The sequence below is a fragment of the Centruroides sculpturatus genome, unplaced genomic scaffold (genome assembly GCF_000671375.1).
Source record: "Centruroides sculpturatus isolate CEXI.00-Female unplaced genomic scaffold, Cexi_2.0 scaffold1205, whole genome shotgun sequence".
Lineage (NCBI taxonomy): Eukaryota > Metazoa > Arthropoda > Arachnida > Scorpiones > Buthidae > Centruroides > Centruroides sculpturatus.
This window is the reverse complement of record NW_019385402.1, coordinates 89,013-110,878: the sequence shown is the minus strand read 5'-3', so window position 1 is coordinate 110,878 and position 21,866 is coordinate 89,013. Positions and strand designations below refer to the sequence as shown.

Sequence of the window (21,866 nt, the reverse complement as noted above, 5' to 3'; positions counted from 1 at the left end):
GGGAGTGAGTAATCAAGAGTTGCATAGTGCTCAAACAAAAGACGAATTGACGAGATTTGAAAATCGCGTAAGTCGGGGTAGCGTAAGTCGAGGTATTACTGTATATGAAATTCCGATGAGAATGAAATTATTCTTAACTATCAAGATTTTTACAATGTAAAATCTTACATGGACATAATAATAAATTACAATTAAAATATTTTAAATAAAAGGTAGAATTTTCCTTATTTACAAACATGTATGTGTCATTCTCACATTTTGTTTATAATAGGTCATATATTGTCTTCATAGCAGAATAATATAGCAGTTTAATATGAATTTACAATAATTACATTAAAGTTTCATTTTTCAAAAACATTAACTTTGTTTACATTATAAAGTTTATAATATTACTTATTTTACTTTATTTCAAAAATGCAAATTAAATAATTTTAAATAACAATTTTACATGAAAGGCAAACAAAAACTTTAAAAATATTTTGTTTTCATTCTGTTATATTTAGGTTATCATTACAATATGTATTGTTTTCTTCTAATTTTTCATTTGAAGAAATTATGTTATTACTTTCCATATAATTAATAAGATGTGTTACACTAGTAAAGGCTGAAATATCATCATTTTTAATAGAATTAAGGCATTCATTGGAACCAACTTCATCTAATGTTTCTTCAGCTGTTTCATAATTGGACTCTTCATTATATTCATCATTTGTGTCACTTTCATCTATTTGTGTATCAAATTGTTCTTCTTCCTTGACTTTGAAATGTTCTGTTTGCTGAATGGGAGTCTTCAACTCTAATCTTTTATCACATTCTGATATTAAATCTGGACAAAGCAAACCATTTTGATGTTTTTCAGAACTGGAAACTGAAGTTTCATCCTTAATAGAAAATTTATTTTTCATATCTTCATTGTTTTCAGATGAATTTGTATGCATGATATTTTCACATTCTTTAATTTTAATGGAACTTTGATTTGGATTAGGATTAGTAGAATAGCTTGATTCTAGTTGTTTTGAATCATTTGGATCAATTTTTACATTATCAAACAAATTTGAACTGAAATATATATATTTAAAAATTAATACTAAAGTATTAAAATATTTTCAAAATTTTATTTTAAGAATAATTTGTTAAAAATCTCAATATAAATTTTAAAAAATTTCTGGAGCCAATAAATTAAACAAAATTAATATACATCCTTCGCAATTTCTGTAATTGTATGACCTTTTGATTTTAATTGAACACATTTGCAATTACTTGATTTATAAATAATTTTTGCTTTACCATTGTCAGTGAAAATTGCTAACTGATTTTTTAAATTTCAAACAACAAAAATATCTTCAGTCTCTCCATATAATGGTTAAATTTTAAATATTTTTAAAAAGTAACAATAACTCTCATTTTACTTAAACTTTTGAGACAGACCTTACAATGACTTTAATTTAAAATGCAGGAATATTTGTTTATTTTGCATAGAAAGTTAATGGAGTCTAATAATGCATATGTTGGTATTCTGAAATGCAATGAAACATTCATCAAGAGAAATTCTATGTAAAGAACTAAAATCTGATATTTTAATTTCCAACCTTAAATTTTCTTCTTTGTCTCTTTAGATATTGTTAATATTTTAAATTTTTATTTCAAAATCTTTTCATATATGATTTCTCAATCAAAAATAAATTTACGTTAAAAGTTTTTACCTTTAACATTGCCTCATTTGCTAATCAAAGCATTACATGAAAAGGCTTTAGAAACTTTTTTATATTCAGAGAAATAGGTTTGAAAGACTTTTTAAATAATTCTTTTAATGTGTTTTAACTTTATAATTAGAAAAAAACTGTAGTTTGATTAAGAATTTAATTCAAGAACTTGTAATACATGTATAGTTCTTTCACATAAAGTTTATTTTGATATTCTGAAATGTAATAAAAGGCTTTATTTGTGCTGAAATATGTTCCATTAACTTTTTCATTCAAATGAGATAAATGAACTTGTATTTCAAATGAAATATTTTATATAGCTTACATACATTTGATAATTAATGTTTAAATAATAGTTTATATCAATCTAAACTAAATTTTCAGGTTATAATGCTTATAATGAAATACATAATTCAATTGCAATAACCTGAACAAGTTAGTTTAAATCTAGAAATTGTTTAAGCCAATTTGCTCTTCAAAAAAGTAATTGCTTATAATTTTAATCATCATCTTATTTGTTTCAAAGAAACTTGCTAAAATTTAATTATTTGAACATTTTAAAGAGTGTACATTTTAATTGTTTATATTTAAAATTACCATTATTTTAAGTGGATAACCCACAAGTTATCTGTGTTTAAAAGTCAGTTTTGAAAATAGGTGTGGGTTATCTGCTGATTCTAACTTGCAATCATAAATTCATCAAACAATTTTTTCAGTTTAAATTTACCAAGAGTATCTTTAGAAAATGTTAAAAAATCCTTTGTATGCTAAACACATATTTAGCCACTGGTGTGATTTTTTGAAAATCACTAAAGGAACACACACACGTGCCTCCTTATTCTACTTGGAATTTTTTCTTAAAAGCTGATAAGTTTTCAGTAATTTCCCCCTCTCCATATAATGCCTCTTAAATAATTATTTAGAAACTGATTGTTGATTTTATTATTTGTTAGTTCGAAACAAATAAGACATGTCAATTGATTCTTGAATGCATATCTTTGCTTATTGTAAATATTAAAATCTTTTTTACTTATTTTTTTAAGATTAATAATTTAATAGTAAATGCTAAAATAATTAGCATTTACTATTAAATTATTATTATTATTATTAACCCATGTCACTTATTTTATAATTATATCTACAATAAACTACTGACAAAAATAAAATGAAATGGGATATTGTTTAATTTAAGATAATATCTTCTAAACTGCATACTGCTGCATATGTTCACCAGCCACTTCAGAGATATTCAGTAATGTAAGTTATGTGTATGTTCTATTTCTGTTCTAGCAATTTTTTGAGCGATATGTGCTGATTCATGGGGTTAGCCACATAAAATTACGGTAATTATAAATTATTATGTATTACTCGTTTGATATTACAGAATTTTATTTGAAGTATTTTCAAATCACATTACTAGAGCTTAATATAATTAATGTATGATAAGATAGTATCAAAACATAGCTAAACTTTATAAAAACACTAAGTTAAATATTATGCATATCTTATTGCTGAGAGAGAGAGATATTATAAAGTAAATAAAGTTTAGATATTTAGTATCATATTAAATGACTTCATTTAATATCATTTGATGCCATTTTATTTTAAATTATTTCAATTTTGCTATTTCAAATGATATCAATTGATTTTTACTAGAGATAATTTTAAAAATATTAAATTGAAAATTAAAACTAAGCTTATGAGTGAATCATAAACTTTATCTAAATTAAATTATGAACTACATTATACAGTATATCAATAATGATTGGTTAAGATTCTTACAGATGTGGTGCAGTCAATTTTGTTGCTCCAAAAGGATCAGAAACATGTGGTGGTCTTACAGCATGTTGTAGTTCTTCTATCCATACTTCTCTAGTTTTACTATCACTTGCAGACTATATAAAATATTACAGANTTCTTTGCTTTTAAAGTTTAGCAATAAACAATTTACTTATTCATTTTTTTTGCTTCATTTCTTGGACCAAAAATAAAGTAAGTATTCTAATTGTAATGTAACTTTTAAGTAATTAAGCTTTAATACCAAGAAAAATGACTAAAAAAAGGGACAAATCTCATTAATATCTTTGAAAAAAAATTCCACAAACAGCGTCGATTCATAATTGTTCACTTAGAAATTAAGACCCTTTTTTTCCTCTATTATATTTAACTTTCGTTAGAAAAAGTCTTACCTTCTAAATATTAAATGAACTAGAAAGTCAAAAAGCTCTATTTTCCGCATATTTTTTCAAATTTTTTGATTTATAAACACGATAAAAAATAAAAATATCTAAATTTTCTCTCTTTAAAAACCGAAATTATTTTATTTTATTAACTTTTCATCTATATCAGAAAAGTAACAAATTCTATATAAGTGAAAAGAAAATAATAATGTGATAATAATAGAACCAAATATTTTATTTAATGGAAAATCTGCTGTTTATTAGATATAATTTTTCTATCTGAGGTTCATAATTAGTAGCCTTTAAGACTTTTCATGATCTTGATTCACACTGCGTATGAAAGAAATATTTGATCAATTTTAGAATTTTGCGTCATTTATAAAAAAACCAATATTTCCTAAATATTTAATGCTGGTAAGTTGAAACTGTGCAGGTCACTGATTTGCTATCACTTTCCCATATTATATCAGTAATATCCAAAACTATAATAAGAAATTAGTTACGATTAAGGATTATGAAAAAGTTAAAAATGTTCATATTGTAGGAACTAAATTATCTTCACACATACATTACTGATCATTAAAAGAAATGCAAAAGTTAAACTACTGGTTCAACAATAGGCAATTCTGAATATCTAGCCATATAACAAAATGTAGTTATAATTTTATATTTTTTAGTTAATAATAACAAAACGATAACATGTTTGCTTCAATGTAATTAACCCAAGCTTTAAGTTTTTCTGGTTTTCATTAAATATTTCTCTCAACATTCAAATGTTATTGAATAAATATCAAATACCATTAGCAGCATTTATATCACAGTTACAAATCTGTCATGTTGCAATCTGTCTGAAAAATAATAGGACTTATTAATTAATTAAACTGGTGTAGTTTCTGCATAGCAAATAGAGGAGAACGAAAACTACACCAATGTAATAAGTTCTATTAATTTGTTTATTAATAGGACTTATTATACAAAGTCCAAAGTAGACAAGGATAAAATAAAATTCAATTCAATTCAATTGTTTTATTAATGCATAAAGATGCATGTCCAGCACCGCTAGGCATAGCTGGACATGGGTTACAGAAAATATATTGCAAATAAACAATTTCACATAACTATGTAAACGCGGGCAATATATGAACTTTGAAGTGGATACAGTAAGCAATGGGCGATTAGTGAATACAATGCAATAGTACTTATGATACATGGAATTTACAAAGGAACAAAATGTGTCAGTATAGCCGTAGAATAGGCAAATACAGTTGTAGAATGATTAAGCATATATGAAGTAACAATTAATTGTTGATATTTGAGCAACATTACATATACAATGGAGAGCATATAATATACAATGAATAAATGGTGGAAACAGAATACAAAGAATAAAGTACACAGTACTGGTAAATACGCCAATAAATGTAATAGCATTAGCAGGAAGAGAGACTGTACAGTATATACAAACTGAATTACGTATTACCTAGAAGTTGAGTTACTAGTGGGGACGTTAGTCCTCCTGTTGTACTGGTAGATGAGTTGTACAAATTGGTTGAAGGTGTCCATATCGTTTATCAGGTCACTCAAAAACTCGTGATTATTATTTGGCCAGTGGCCATGCTTGTGGTTGATGAGGATGCGAAGCTGTGATCTCTCAGGCTCCAACATGGCACAGTCTAGAATGTAATGGAGGCTGCCATCCTGCTTATTACAAATAGGGCAGAGGCCACTGTTTTGTGGGTTGACGAAACGCTTAAGGTACGAGTGAAAGCGGCCGTGGTTGGTCAGAAATTGCGTAAGCTGAAAGTTGGGTGTGATCCATCTATAAGAGTATATTGCAGAAATATCCGGAAAAAATTTATATGTAATATTTTGATTTAAGTCCCAGTCGTTTTGCCAGTTGGTGTGAAGATCGGTCCATAGTAGCTTTTTGATGGTATGTAAGTTAAATTTACTGTAGTCTATTGGTAAGGTTTCGTCAGTGGCCGCAGATTTGGCCAGGGCATCTGCCCGCTCGTTCCCGGTGTTGCCCTGGTGGGCTTGTACCCAGGTAATACTAATAGAGTTATCAGTGTATTTGACGGCCTCGTGGATTTCTTGTGCGATGGGGTGGAGATTCTTGCGACGAAGGAGGGAAATAGCAGAGTTACTGTCCGAATGGAGTGTGACATTCAGGTTATGGTAGTTCGTGGTGCACTACTTGATGGCCAACTTGATGGCAAGCAGCTCTGACTGGAAGACAGAGCAGCTGCCATGCAAGCGGGCTCTGTGATGAAAGATCTCCATCTTGTTCTGATAGGCGACAAAGCTGCAGCCCACATTATTATCACTTTTTGACCCATCAGTATAGATGTTTATTGAAGGCTCAGAATGAGAGTTGTGGGAGAGGTTAGTTAACTCGTTCGGGTAAGGTGATTTACAAAAGTCAATAGGACGCTCGAGCATGTCAGCCCGAATTATACCTGTACTGGTGACGATGTCGTTGCCCCACTTGATGTTCCATGTGTCGCTGAATAGCTTGATGACTTTGTCAATCGGAGGCTTTTTACATATTACTTGAAGGCTGGCATTAGGGGTGGTACGGTATGCCTTTGCGATGTGAAGCAGGGCTGTCCGCTGGGCGGAGATGAGCCTTCGACGTGGGTGGGATTTGGCAGCAGCCTCTCCCCAGGTACCGCACCCATAAGTGATGATAGGGACGAAAATTGAATCGTAAATTATACTCATAGCTTCTGAGTTTAGGCCCCAGCTATTTTTGGCCACCCTGGTAAAGGAGTGGAAAATGAGGCTGACCCTGTCGCAGATATACTTGATGTGCTGCTCCCAGGAGAGATGGTAATCTAGTGTGACCCCCAGATATTTTAGGGTTTTCTCAATTTTAATTGAGTGACCGTCCATTTTGATGGTTGGAGTCCTTTTGTAGAGATTGGGCTTGCGAGGATTGGTGAAAATAATACCCTTAGTTTTATGGGGGTTGAAATGTAATTTGTGGCGAATGCCCCAATGATGGATGTTATAGAGGATACTAGAGGCCTTCCTTTCAAGATCTGCTCTGGACGAGCCGCCTACCAAGACCATTACATCGTCCGCATAGGCGGTTAGGGAATCCTGGCCAAATGTAGAGTTAAGAAAGTCATTAAACGTGATATTCCATAGCAGGGGGCCGCAGACAGAGCCCTGCGGGCAACCCCTGACAACGGTTTTTTGGTGAGAGAGATTGCCGATATTGAGAATAGCTTTCCTGTTGTTTAAGTAGTGGCGGATAAGATTGAAGAGGTTGGTGGGGCAGGCTACGTTGTTGAGCCCCTTGAGGATCAAGGGCCACCAGACGCTGTCAAAGGCCTTCTCGATGTCTAGGCTTATGCCTAAGACATATTTGTACTGGTTGAGGAGTTGATGAATATTGGTGGTGACATTATGGATTGCGTCATTAGAAGACCTTTGGTGTCTGAAGCCAAATTGTGCCCCGTGGAGCCTATCCGTGGCTTCCACGTGCCAAGTTAGCCTTGTGGTAATTAACTTTTCTAACACCTTACCCAAAATGGGAAGGAGTGAAATCGGCCTGCACGTGGACGAGCCAGGTTTGGGAATAGGAACCAGCTTGGATACCTTCCAGGCTTTCGGGAAAATGCCATGCTGCAGGCAGATGTTGTAGATATGCAGCAGTTGAGTAGGGAACAGGTCCCAGAGCTTTTTCACAAGTTTTGCTGAGATGCCATCAATGCCAGGAGTTTTAGTAGCTGGAAGCTCACTGATTATCTTATCCACCTCATGCTGTTCGAAAGGAGGGGTGTTTGGATTGATTATGTTATGGTAGTCTGCTTTCCTGATATCTTGTTGCCATGTGTCATCATCCGCAGGGTTGTCATCGAGGCAGAAGGTGTTTATTTTTTTCTTCATGACGTCTGTTAAATTATCATTGTTACTAGTTTCAAGGATGTGACTTCTTTTTAGCTTGCCCGTGCAGAGCTTTGTTATATAGCCCCAGGGGTTGCTGGAGGCTTTTGTACAGTAGCTCCTCCAAGAGGTGATCTTTGCATTTTTTATTTCTTGCTTATAAATCTTCTGATTCTGTAGGTATTGTTCTTTGAGTTGGCTGCGTTCTGGTTCGTTTCTACAATTTTGATATTTCTTCCGGAGGTGTCTAACACTTTTGCGTATATCGGAGAGCTTTGCATCCCACCAGGGGACAGCCCTGTGGCGACGAGAGGTACGAGGAATGAATAGATTGCAGGCGATGTTAATGTTTTCAATAGAGCTGTCAAGAAAATTACTGGCGTCATCGAAATCACTGGAGTTGTAAGTGGTGAGTTTTGTCCGAAGGAGGCTGGTGAGGCCATCCCAATCAGCACGTGATAAATTATAACGTAGTGGAAGGTCGGTGTTACCAGTGGTACTTACATTATTTATCGTAAAGTGGAGGTAGGCATGTTCACTGAGTGAATCCTCCTGTAGGACCCTCCAGCCCGTGACGAGATTAGAGCACTGAAATGAGGCAGCAGTAATGTCGATCCAGCTGTGGCCCCTAGAACTGTAGAATGTTGGTGGGGAATGTGGATCATTTATGAGAATTAAGTTATTGGTGGCAAGAAAATCACATAAGGCAGTCCCTCTGTCGTCCAGATGCTTGCCCCCCCAGGCAGGGGAGTGTGAATTGAAATCACCAACAAGGAGAAGGTTGTTGTACTGAAGGTTGTTGATAGTGTCTTGGAGATGGTCCAAGAAGCTGTTAATATTGTTATTGTAGGGACAGTAGNACCTAAGGCAGTCCCTCTGTCGTCCAGATGCTCGCCCCCCCAGGCAGGGGAGTGTGAATTGAAATCACCAACAAGGAGAAGGTTGTTGTACTGAAGGTTGTTGATAGTGTCTTGGAGATGGTCCAAGAAGCTGTTAATATTGTTATTGTAGGGACAGTAGACGTTAATGATAATGAAGGTGCTGTTATTTATATTTGTCTCTATGCACACAATGTGCTCATTGCTGTGTTGGCTGTGAAGAAGAATTGGAAAGTTTTTATTGTTTATGACAGAGATAGCCCAGGGATAGTTTGTTGTTCCTTTTATGACAGTAGTGGAAGTGGGAAGACATGCAGGGATGTTCCTTTGACAATATGGCTCCTGAATGAAAATAAAGTCGTATTTGTTGATGTTGGCAGTTAAGAGAGAAGTGGCATTAATGCCTCTGCCCAAGTTGATTTGGAGAAAACTTATTTGTTGTTGATTATTCCGAGCCATAATCGGTTCTGGAGATAATGTTTAGCTTGGTTCTTTGATAGACTGGGCAGGAGCTGTCTCTAGCATTATGATCAGTGTTGGCGGATTTCTCGTGAAGGCAGTTGCAACATTCTGGTTTCTTTTCTCTGTTAGGGCAATCTTTAAATGAATGTTCCTGGTGGCAGTGGCTGCAAGTATTTTTAGTGTGGGCACAGTTTTTTGTTGAATGCCCGTAAGCGCAGCAACGGAAGCACTGCAGGACTGGGCAGAAGTCACCCACCCTGCAGCGGGACCATTCGATATTGATTTTTCCGATCATTAGCAGGTACTTTCGTAATTTAGGTGTTACTTCTAAAACATGATTTTTAAATTTGGCTTCTTTTTTCCCAGTGGTAAATTTTATTCGAAGTTGTTGACCAAATTCCTCTTCAGAGAATGCTTCTCGGATGAGGTCGTTCTGATCGTACATGCATTTTATAATGCACTCATTTGTCTCATGGTTGGGAACAGAGTATAAAATCATGTGAGGCTTCCTTTTCTTAGGGAGCCTAGTACTGACATCAGGAAGTTTTTCCCTAATGCTAATTTCAAGGTTGGCTATATCTTCTTGTTTTTCGAGGTCAATTGCAACACCTCCACCAGCGATCTTTCTAATACGATCGACGCCAATTTTCAAGGCTGAAGGCTGGATTTCCGTTTGCAGCAGTTTCTGAAGTTTTTCACTAGTGCTGTTTTCATCCTTGCTGTAAACCAGCAGGACATTATTGGAAGCTGCACGAGTTGCTTGTTTTGCTTTATAGGGCATGTTTACGTTAATACCTGATTTTAGCACTGTGCTATATAGTGGCTGGGTAAAAGCAGTTGTCTTTGCTGTCCCCATGGTGTTTAGCTTTTCTAGGATATTATCCTGTTTTTCCAAAATTTTGCTGTCCTTTTTGTCTTCTATTAATTGGTCTAGCTTGGCAGAAATTTCTTCTAGTTTTTGTATACCAGTGTGGTTGGTGAAAATGTCTATTATACGTTCAACGCTTCTGATGATATATTTAGGATGTTGCTGTTTGCCAATTTTGGCGTCTTTATTATTAGCCAGATAATCCTTGATTTCGTCTAAGACCTCGAATGCAGCCATCCGCTGGTCGGTAGTATTTAAAAAATTGTCCTCAGACATGGTTGCAGATAAGACACAGTGTAAATCAGTTCCCATGTCTACATCAGATGCGCGAGGAAAATGGAAGAGCCCGGCCAACACACTAGTTTACGACCGGCACCAAAAATTATCAACTATGCGTAAGCTGAAGTACAGAACAGAAACAAGAGAGCAGAGGTACTCACTGCGAATATTTTACTTTGTAATCCGAAGGAAAATGTTCCGTGGAAGGTCACTGTGATGAGCCGCCAAAGAGAAGTTGCACGTTCCCTCGGTGAAAACTCCAGGAGTTGAGGGATAAAATAAAAGTAAGAACATAGAGGCAAAAAGAATGTCTGAAAAATAGTTTTTTAAAACAATCATTTAGAGCAGCGGTCCCCAACCTTTTTTATCGCCGCAGACCGGTTAACGTTTGATAACTTTGCCGCCGCCCACTGAGGGGGACATTGATTGTTCATATTTTAGATTGATTTAATTTAATAATTTTAATTTAACTGTATTTAAACATGCCTTCAAAATAAAATACAGTTACACCAAAAAATGAATATAATGTGATTTAACATTTTAACTCATTAGAATGATAAATCAATGAGAACCCTGAGCTTGTTTCTTTGCAACGAGACAGTTCCATCTGGAGGTAATAGGAGACAATGACACCCGAAGTGTGTTCCTTATGTCCAGTTTATTCCGTTGTTCCATTGTCTATTAAAAGTCACACAAACCCAAGACAAATACACCACAGTAAATAAAATGGAAATAATTTAATGTTCCTTGGATGGCCTGGTACCATTTGATCCATGGACCAGTACCAGTCCGTGACCAGGAGTTGGGGACCACTGATTTAGAACAAGGTTCTCAAACTTATTTCGACCACCGCCCACTTTGAGTTAAAAAAAAATCTAGTGCCCCATATTTTTTAACTTACCTTTTTACATTACCATCTGTTGCGTATCTTAAAAACAGTTATTGCAAATATAATGTTTAAACATGCATTATTATATGGATAGGATAGATAGGGTATGACCCATATCCTATTTCTGAGATCAAAGAATGTTTCAATGAGAAGAAATAAAACTCATATTTAATTACTGAGCATTCTACTGCCCCCCTGAAAGCCTCCAGTGCCCACAAGGGGCGTTATCGCCCACTTTGAGAAAGGATGATTTAGAGCATTCAATAAATATCATGTCAAATTTTCCTAAATTTAAAGTTTAAATTAAGTTTTATGTTAAGAAATTTTTTCAATAAAGACAGTTTTTTTTTAAAATAGGAAATAAAATGTTATATTTCAAATTACATTCAAATTACCATGATTTTGATAAACATTTTAATTTATATGCCTTCTGATCAGCAAGAAAATGAATTTTCAAATATATGTTATTTGTCAGTAAATATTCAGACTGATTTCATTTGAAATGTAAACATAAATATAGCTCAATTGAATTGCATGTGATATATAGTTTATTTGACTTTCATCTACCATATGAAGTATAAACTTCCTTGCTTAATTTCATGTCTTATTAATGAAGAGGCATCAGAACAGTTAGCACCTGATCAGACCAGTAAACTGTGAAGAAGTTTCCTGTATCTATGCTAGCAGCATATAGACTTTCAGCAGTATTCAGAGATAACACTAGCCTGCACATTTGTATTTGTATCATGTTCACTAGGCTTTAGATATGTCTTACACAACAGTATGAAAAATTCTGCAAAAAATCTTGTATTTTTATCCATAGAAGATAACCCACAATCAAGAATTGAAGGGCCAATTTTCCTATGTCCATTTTCATGATTTCTGCAATAAACCATCTTACATAAACCATAGTTTTTGGCAGTCACTATTGTGAAAATCTGACTATCGTATGAGAATTTTTTATTTCTTTCGTCATTATTTCCGTTATTTCTCCCGTTCTCACCCCGTTGTCTAAGGAATAGACCCAGGATAATCAACTGCGTAATTCGTCCGTCAAGAAGGTCATCCCTAGGACGAAGTCGTCCGAGGCGACCGCGGAAGAACTCCCCTCTCCCCGGGACGTTTGTTTGTTTTTGCTAATTGGTCACACCGCAGACACCTTGTAAAAGAATAGTCTCCTGCGGGTGTCCGGTTGACAGAGACGGACGGGTGTTCCTGTATTGAGAGTAGACAAGAGGTCACCTACAAGGGTCACCCGTACGGTGAGAACATTACCAAAAATGGTCAGTCATCTCCCCAGGTGATGACGAATTTAACATTAATTGGTCAAGCGATGTCTGCATTGTCGTCATCCATGACGGGGGAGACTGCCATAAATCTGGAGAAGTGACAGTTTGCGTCAGAAGAGTCCCCGAGATTTCCCACGCTAAAAAAGTATAAAAGGGGAATGATCGGAGATCTCTGGGCGATCATCGGAGGAAGAAGACTACAAGCGTCTACTCTGGAAGGACTTCAAGGTTTCTGATCGCCGACCTAAAGAGGTAAATACTTAGATTGTTTTTATTTCACTCTCTCTCGGTATACTCGGGACTTAGAAATATTGTCACTTGATATACTCGGAACTTAGAAATTATTGTCGCTCAGTAAACTCGGAACTTAGAAAATATTGTCGCTCAGTATACTCGGGACTTAGAAAATAGTCGTTTACCGATATACTCGGGACTTTGAATTTATTTATCTGTTCCTTTAGATAGGACTTAGAATTATTTTGTGTCGAGGACCTTTGGTGGTCCCACTTACGGGATAGACGGACATCAGTTGTCCGATATTGTCGCGACCCGGAATTTATTATAATTATCGTTTACATATTGTTTAGAATTAATGTGTAAATTTAATGTATTTGTATTATTTTTAAGTTTATATTAAATATGTTATTCCTAATTTAATGACTCTTGTTAAGTACTATCGACATCTCATCACGACTTCATTACGCCTCCCACTCCTTTTGCCCTCCTATAGCCACTCTCTGACAGCGAGCTGGTAAGTGGGAGAAACTCTTGTTCTATCCCCTCGGTTCGCACATATTGGTGTCATCCGACAAACAAGCCATCCGTCAACTGAGAGCGGGTCTATTAGGCCCGTGCAGATTAAGCGGTCATTAGGGTTCAACCCAGTGGCCTCCTGCTACTCACACTATAGTAACTTAGTGGTTTTTTGACCAGAAAACATTTTCCTACCATACTTTTAACACTTTTCTGTAGCAGTCATACATACATACATATATTTCATTTCAAAAAGTCACTAAGTCCATTTTTATTCTTTGTATACCAAATGAATACTCAGTTGCAAAAAATATAGGACAAAGATATCTTTTACAGGGTGTTCATAAAGTTTGTTGAGTTTTAGAAATTTATTGTGACAATATGATGAGAGCTACTGAGAGTGTACTATACATGTGCCACAGTGTAGATAGACTCACAAAGTTGTTCTCCCATTCATTACTTTCATACCATTGTCTGTCATTACTAGTGTTGTAACGAATAGTATATTCGGCCTCAGGCCGAATACCGAATATTCGGCCAGGAGCGTGGCCGAATAGCCGAATATTCGGCCAAACTATTCGGCTTGATTAACGCACGTACGAAAATTGGCGCTCAAACCGCATTATGGCAAGGATCCTGCTCTCTATTGGCCCGCTGTCACTACGCTTCGCCAATCGCGTTAATTCTTGGAAGTTGTAGCGGACAGACAAGAGTGTCATGGAAGTATGTGATAAATGATGATATCAAATGTGGATAACAATGAAATGACCTACACGCATGGGCGTAGCGAGAGGGGGGCCTGGGTGGGCACGGCCCCTCCCAGGGAACCTGGTGCCCTTCCCAGGAAATCACAGCCGAAAAAGTGTTAAGTCGATTTGTAAAAACCTAAAGCTAAAATAAAAGTTTTAAATACTAAAAAAAGGTGAACGGCTTGCTCGGTGCCCAATAATGAACAAATAATTTGAAATAATTCAATTTTGTGTCAGGTTGGCCTCCACTAGGCCCCCCCATAACAAAACTCTGGCTACGCCCATGCATACACGTGTAAATAACGGAAAAAGAACAGAGAAGGACCGCGAAGTGAAAATATGAAAATAAATATGAAATTGAGTTGATAACATAATCGAACAAGTCGAGGCAACTTATTGGCACGAAATTCGCGCCCGTCAATGCCAAAAAATTGTTGTCATAGACTTCGAAAGCTAAATGCTTGTAATGAAAGTCATTTAGCGTGCACGGGCGAAAGCCTGGGGCCGTTCGGGCTATCGAGCTGTCTCGAATCTGTGAAATCATAACTGTGACTTATACCGACGTCCTATCTGTCTCTTTTCTCCGTTATCTTCAGGCTGAGTCACGTAATTGTAAAATGGGAACTCTACGACGGAAAAGTGACGAATCGAAAGTATTGTGAGCGTGTATTATGATGTATGCACAGGCATACATGGATTAGAGNAGAAACTCTTGTTCTATCCCCTCGGTTCGCACATATTGGTGTCATCCGACAAACAAGCCATCCGTCAACTGAGAGCGGGTCTATTAGGCCCGTGCAGATTAAGCGGTCATTAGGGTTCAACCCAGTGGCCCCCTGCTACTCACACTATAGTAACTTAGTGGTTTTTTGACCAGAAAACATTTTCCTACCATACTTTTAACACTTTTCTGTAGCAGTCATACATACATACATATATTTCATTTCAAAAAGTCACTAAGTCCATTTTTATTCTTTGTATACCAAATGAATACTCAGTTGCAAAAAATATAGGACAAAGATATCTTTTACAGGGTGTTCATAAAGTTTGTTGAGTTTTAGAAATTTATTGTGACAATATGATGAGAGCTACTGAGAGTGTACTATACATATGCCACAGTGTAGATAGACTCACAAAGTTGTTCTCCCATTCATTACTTTCATACCATTGTCTGTCATTACTCACAATTAAAAATGGTGCATGTGCAGGAGACTATGAGAGCTATGGTAGTGGGAATATAATAATGGTTTGACATCACTTCATATGACAGTATGGGCAAACACCACCATTCTCCAGGACATAAAAGCCTGGTATGCAAAGTTCAAGAATACAGGAAATGTTGTCAACAACCCACATGTTAGTGAAAAAATATGGAGACTGTGCAGTGCCTAGATGTGCTACAGGGATAAAAAGTGCAAGTGTGGAAGAGTACTGATATAATGACTACAACTGATTGTGTTGCCTATATTTTGAGTTTTGATGCAAGAACAATGTCTATACGTTTCACATTTTTAAAAATAAATTTCTAAAACTAAACATGGACTTCATGGAAACCCTATAAATGTTATATATTCTGAATTTTATCTTTGCTGATTTAAAATCTACAATGGAATTGTTTCAAGAGCAAGACATTTCAAATCTCTAACTTCAATTAGCTCAATAACAGAAATATATGGCTTGCAACTAATGATTTTTCTGAAATTAGACCCTTCAATTGGCTTGTTTTACCATTAGGAAAACCTAAGTGATTGCCTAGGGGCACCAGCTGTACTCATAAACAAAGAAAAGATAGATAATGTATTAGCCGTGATTCTCAATCCATGGTCCGTGGAACACCAGTGCTCCATGAAGCCACTTCAAGTGTTCTGCGAAAAATCAAATATACAATTAAAAATTGTTGCAAAAGAAATATCAATACAATGTAAAATAATTTTTGTATGGGAATGTAATCAGCAAATGCCAATGTCGTCATCTACTAGACCAAGTGCACTTAATTTCAAAAAGGTTTGCCACCCTGCTTTAAAGCTGATGTATTGTAAGTGTTCCGCAGAAAAAAATGTCAAAGTTTAGTGTTCCCCGACTTCAAAAAGATTGAGAGCCACTGATGTATAGGACCACCTAAATTTTCTTTGCCTAGGAGCATCAGGTATTCTTGCACCAGTCCTGGTAATATTGAAAAGTGAAAATATTTGCCACATTTGTAGCTCAGGTGATGGTTGATGATGTATGATTCTTTTAGGCTCATTTTCATTTTCATGGTGATACCAATACTCATAACTGCCATATTTAGTCTGACAAAAATCCACCAACTCACCAAAGATAATGGTGTGGTATGGTTTCACAGCATTCTTTATCATTGATCCTAATGTATTTGAAGAAAATTCTGTCTGGACCAGTGATGTGTTTTATTAATGCTGCTAGGTATGGAAATATGCTCTAAAACTTTGTCATTCCAGCACTGCAACAGAGAAATTGTCTGAACACCACAATCTCTATCAGTGGCGCCCAAAGACTATAAAGATGGGCATCATACGTACAGTACATTATGCAAGAAGATATATGTATATATATTTACAAATATCCCTTGATTAACTCTGTTAATTAATCCTACTGTGCTACCGATGCTACTGTGTATATCACAATCGCTTTAATCAAATAGTTCTACCTTGATACTCGTTAGAACAAATTTTTGGTTAATAACAAATAATTTTAATTTTAATTTTGTCATCGGTACAAAGTTTTTTGATAAAAATGAATAACTAATCTATATCTATAAATGAGAACGTTTGTTCTCTATACAATCGTAGTCCGTTCGATCAATTGCTACGAAACTCGGCAGTTCCGTTAATATTCTACTAAATTAAATAACGTCGTACATACTACCCCAAAACATTGGATTTCTATATATTAAGTTTTGTCTATATTGGATTTGCTGGATTTACATGTAGCGCCATCTATTGGCATAAGATTTTTAAAATAATAGACTAAATACAGTATAATTCATACAAAAAAGGATATAATTTTTAAACAAGTAAAACAAATATTTTATTCACTTAATTACTGCGACAATGATATAGCGTGAAGTAGACTCGCTATATTATTACTTTGATGAGTAGCAGGATCGCTTATCGCCAACATCTGGCCACGTGGAGCAGTGCCGGCCCGAGGCAAGTTTTAGGATGGAGCGAGATCCTATCATGGCGCCCCCCTTGGTTGCCCCTAATTTATACCATTTAATTTTCTTTACCAGTGAGGCGCCCCCTAGGACTTAGCGCCTGGAGCGGCTGCTACGTTCGCCCTATGGTAGGGCCGGCTCTGACGTGGAGTTTTCTTCAGGTTAGTAACATGTAAACAGGGGCTAATATTCCACAAAACTCCTCCCGATAGGCATTCTCTCGGCAGATCACCCACGTGTCGCGTAACCATAACCAAATAAACCAAACGAATTGTTATCATTTTTGTATAAACTCGCTATTTACGAGAAAAACTTCCCAAGTAGTTATAGGCATTCTGATAATGTTCTTAAAATTGGTTTTACTGCATATATTTTTGAAATTACGATTAATAACTCCGGGTGTAACAATTACTGCGAGGGGTACTTTATAAACCTGGGAAAAGCCGGATGTAACAAGCTAGTTTAAAAATAAAATGAAAACTTAGAGCTCACTTATATGAAATATTCATTTAATTTACAGTTAATTCATAAATGAATTCATTTAATTTCATTGAATTGGCTGTCATTTTGAATTCCTTAATTTGACATAGTGCATATGCAAAGTAAACTATACCTTTAATTAATACGTTTTATCAGAACAACTAAATTATCTTATTAAATAATTTTTATTAATGCTAAAAGAAACGTTTTAATGATTCATAGTTATCGATAGTTCATGGTGTAAAACAGGAAATTATTCTTGAATATGTTCTTAGAATTAGAGTTAGAAATAGAAATATTATCTTTACTTGCATCCTTACTGATAAATGTTCGGTTTCCATCATTTAATTAAGTCATGTTTTTATCACTGCTTCAATAGAGATGTTAAAAAGATAGAAAAAAGATAGATTTTAACGTATAAATATTAATGAGATTCACACCTTAAAATTCCAACATCAAAATTCACATTCTCCAAGTACCATAGAACAATCTTGTTTCAATTGTAGTAATCTGATGAAGGTTTTTCAAGGTGTTAGTTGCAAATAAAATGTTTTGTATTGCTGGAATTTTAAGCTGTGAATCTCATTAATATTTCGTTCAGTTTTATTGCACTTATAAATATTAATATTTAATTTCAAACTAATGCAGAAAATTCTTACTAGATAAATGATTTGACTACGAGTAACTATCTCGAACGGATAACCATGATGTAACTTAGCTGGAATTCTAATTGTCTGCACTCTGGAAAAATCAATCATTCCTTTACAAACACCCAATGCCTGGAAAATATAAATATTTAAAATTAACATTCCAATTCAAGTAAAATGAAGTTTATATAAAAATTTTTTAAATATGAACGTCAGTTAATTCAACAGTAAACAATAATTACTATGTTCATTTTTGTAGATGACAATTTCGTTTTTGAGTTAACTCATTAATATTGTTATTAATAAGAAAACCTTTTCCGTAGGAAAGCAACTTACATAATTTTGAATCCCTAAAAAAATAGATATATATATTTTTTATCTTATACAGTATCACAAGAAAATATAGCATAATACGAAACAATATTTAATATTTACATTTCTGTTGCATCTGAATATAGTTAACCAATAATTATTACAGGCATTAAAAAAATTTGAATGAATAATGAATTGGTCTAGGAAGTTATCCTTATATATTATTTTATAATTGTGCTCTATACGACCTTGTTATTTGTGCTGTGGGTGTTGTGATAATTATAAATTTCTAGTAAATCTAAACACAATAAGTGGAATTTCGAAATAGCCGTATAATTGAGAGAATGTATGACAAAAATAATATAAAAATGGATGGAAGATTATTTTGAATTACCAGTGAATTAATTACGATTATAATATTTAAATGATATTTTTCATCCTTCAGTTTTTCATTTTTCTCTGCGGTAGACTGGGAACTTGTTGTATTCCGTAGGTTTTCCGCCCGTACTGTAATGTATAATGTCTTGGTCGGAGCAAGGCTTTGTGAAGTAGCCGATGGTAGACATTTGGGTAATATAATTTTTCGTTATTAAAATAAATATCTATGAATTAAACTACGTTTATTAATTCCCTGCTTTTGATTTCTGTTGAAAAGTTAACAATTATAGTAAAAATCCTTCGATGACTTTTGGAATAGGCCGACTCTTTATAAGAGTGTAGGATGTCTGAAATTTCACTTTTTTTCTGTTTAAAACTTTAATTTACATTCATTACTGTCAAAGAGATCTATACAGTCAAAGAGAATAGATCTCTTTGACAGTAATGTTCAATATTTATAAGATGCCGGTAGCTAAAACTTTTCAGCGTTTTCTATCTTCATCATTAGTTTATCTTGCAATTAAAAAATGAATAAACGTAATTTAATATAATTACATAAGATTAAAAAGACTCAAATATATTTGAATTCTTTTAATTCTGATAATGACAATTAAATATAGATGAAGAATTGTTAAATTAAAGCAATACAGTATCTATTATCAAATATGTACAGATATATATACATACAGTACTAACTAATGTTCAATACGCTAAAAACAACACTATTTAATAAAGTACAAATAACCTTTAGAATAAATTTAACAACTTATAAAATCATCAGTTATTCTATTTGTTTTATGGAAAATTAAAAAACTTGTTCTATTGTTAGTAGTACAATTTAGTTTTTAGTATATTAAAATTAGTTTATTTTACAATTTAATCTGTACAATAATAGAAGAAACATAAAAGTAATTTGACGATATGAAGTAAAAAAAAAATTCTTATAGTTTACCTCATAATTATCCTTTGATTTAAAATATAGCAGCGATCTTCCATCCAAAACGAACCAATATTTTTTCCACAAACATTTTAAATTCTGATGGAAACAGTCGTCGATTAAAGATGATTATCTAAACTTGAAAATGCTTTTTGTACTTACGAATTTTCCTCTTTTTTCTAAATATCCTTCAACTTTTGGCATGCCAGAGATTGAAGTCCTGCATCTTACTTCCATTTTGATTTTCGAAAATAGTTTAGAGTTGGCAGAATATGCACAGGATGTATTTCCTGCAAAAACTTCACGGAAATGGGCTTTCCCGACGTTTCCTCGTCTAAAAGATAAAAATTTTATATTTTAATTTGTATATTAAAATGACTAAACTTCGGCAAGTTTTAATACTAATGATTATATTGTTTATTAAATTCAAATCCGGATATATATAAAAAACTGAATTTATATTTAGGTACTTATCGATAACAAATTGATATTTCCTGCCTGATACTTTTGTTTTCAATATTTGAATATTATAAATGTAATTATCATAAACTTTAATCGAAATGATATGGGAAGGTGTTGATACATGTTTAGAATTTCATTAAAAAGATACTTTCCATTTTTTTTTAAATCGCTAGTTGACAATATTCTAATTTATTGGATACTAGCAGACCCCGCCACGCGTTGTTGTGGCTCAAAATGTATCTATTATAAATGTATAACACTTTCCCCGTGGGGGGAATTTTTCGAAAAATCCCTTAGTGTACATTTTCTTGACGTACCCTATTAAAACGCAATCAAAAACGCAAAAAACCGCATCTGAAATAGTATAATAGAAGCCAAGTTCTTCACGGTAAGCCTTAATCCTGTCCTTCTCCCCCACGGGGGAATATCGAAAAATCCCTTTGTATTGATTATATAAAAACACGTGCGTATTCGAATGCAGCGTTGTGTCAAAATGTCAAAGGAATCGGTAGGAACAAACGAACATTACATTTTTATTTATATAGATAGATAGAAGATGATCTGCTTTAGTTCATTTTCACAGAAAAGCATAATGCCTCACAGAAAAGCAAACTTAGGGCGTCGTACTCGTAGCGCCATCTGTTGACATAAAAGCCTTAACCTAGATTATATATTTTAATTTATATGAATGTTTAACGGAATAATATACAGCCTATGTCCACCCTGAAGTTCCATTCTAAATATTGGTGAAAGAATTTTTGAAATCGGATGAGTAGTTTCGGAGATTACCTGCTGCAAACAAACTTACAAACATTACCTCTTTATATTAGTATAGATAAATAAGTGGCTTTTAACTTCATTAATTTTTATATAAAATTTTCATTGAGGAAATGAAGGAAACAGGTTAGGATTACAAAAAGGTTATAATTTTTCAAATCGAGTTTGACTTATTCCTCAAATCATATTGAGGAAAAAACCAAACCAGTCTGAATATTCAGATATTTATTGTTAATAGAGACTAAAGCAATTCTTTCTGTTTATCTGGAAACGTACAAACGTCAGCAGAGCTAATTACTTGGATGCTTTTTACAATTGCAATTATATAGCGCATGATTGCAAGAATATATGTAATGGTGTAAAATTATTCACTATTACATCATTAAATTATAAGATTTGAATTTCCTGTTTGTAACTCCCGGATATGAACAAGTACGTATAAGTACACGTCATCTCAAAAAACGTTTCATTGGCCAAATACTGATCTATTTTTCGATAGGCTACTATAATAATGTAATAAAAGATGTATTACATCAAGTTATCTCATGCAAGATAAAGAAATATACGTGTATTGTTTTACTAAAAATGAACAGTTTGTTGGAATAATTGATTTTTTCTATAATATTTCATTATTATTTCGAATTAATTGTTTTTTATAGTACGAGGAATGATCAACAAAAAAGGTTACATACTCAATCATAAAAAAGAAACATGTCTCAGATAATAAATGAATATAACATATTACTTATATATG

The 21,866-nt window shown here is 33.9% G+C and overlaps 1 protein-coding gene and 1 long non-coding RNA gene across 2 annotated transcripts; one reads left to right on the top strand and one right to left on the bottom strand.

The window, feature by feature from the left end:
- Window positions 1-95: 95 nt before the first annotated feature.
- Window positions 96-20,167, bottom strand: LOC111638572. The gene is made up of 5 exons (XM_023384302.1): window positions 20,036-20,167; window positions 19,889-19,972; window positions 18,259-18,378; window positions 3,486-3,598; window positions 96-1,059 (listed from the first exon to the last, which is right to left on the bottom strand). Exons 1-5 carry the CDS (start codon window positions 20,108-20,110, stop codon window positions 486-488), a joined length of 966 nt encoding a protein of 321 aa, XP_023240070.1. The 5' UTR covers window positions 20,111-20,167; the 3' UTR covers window positions 96-485.
- On the top strand, window positions 2,370-3,599 carry LOC111638573. Its single transcript, XR_002758893.1, has 3 exons — window positions 2,370-2,710; window positions 2,896-2,960; window positions 3,488-3,599. It is a non-coding gene; the product is annotated as an uncharacterized LOC111638573 (long non-coding RNA).
- Window positions 20,168-21,866: the final 1,699 nt, after the last annotated feature.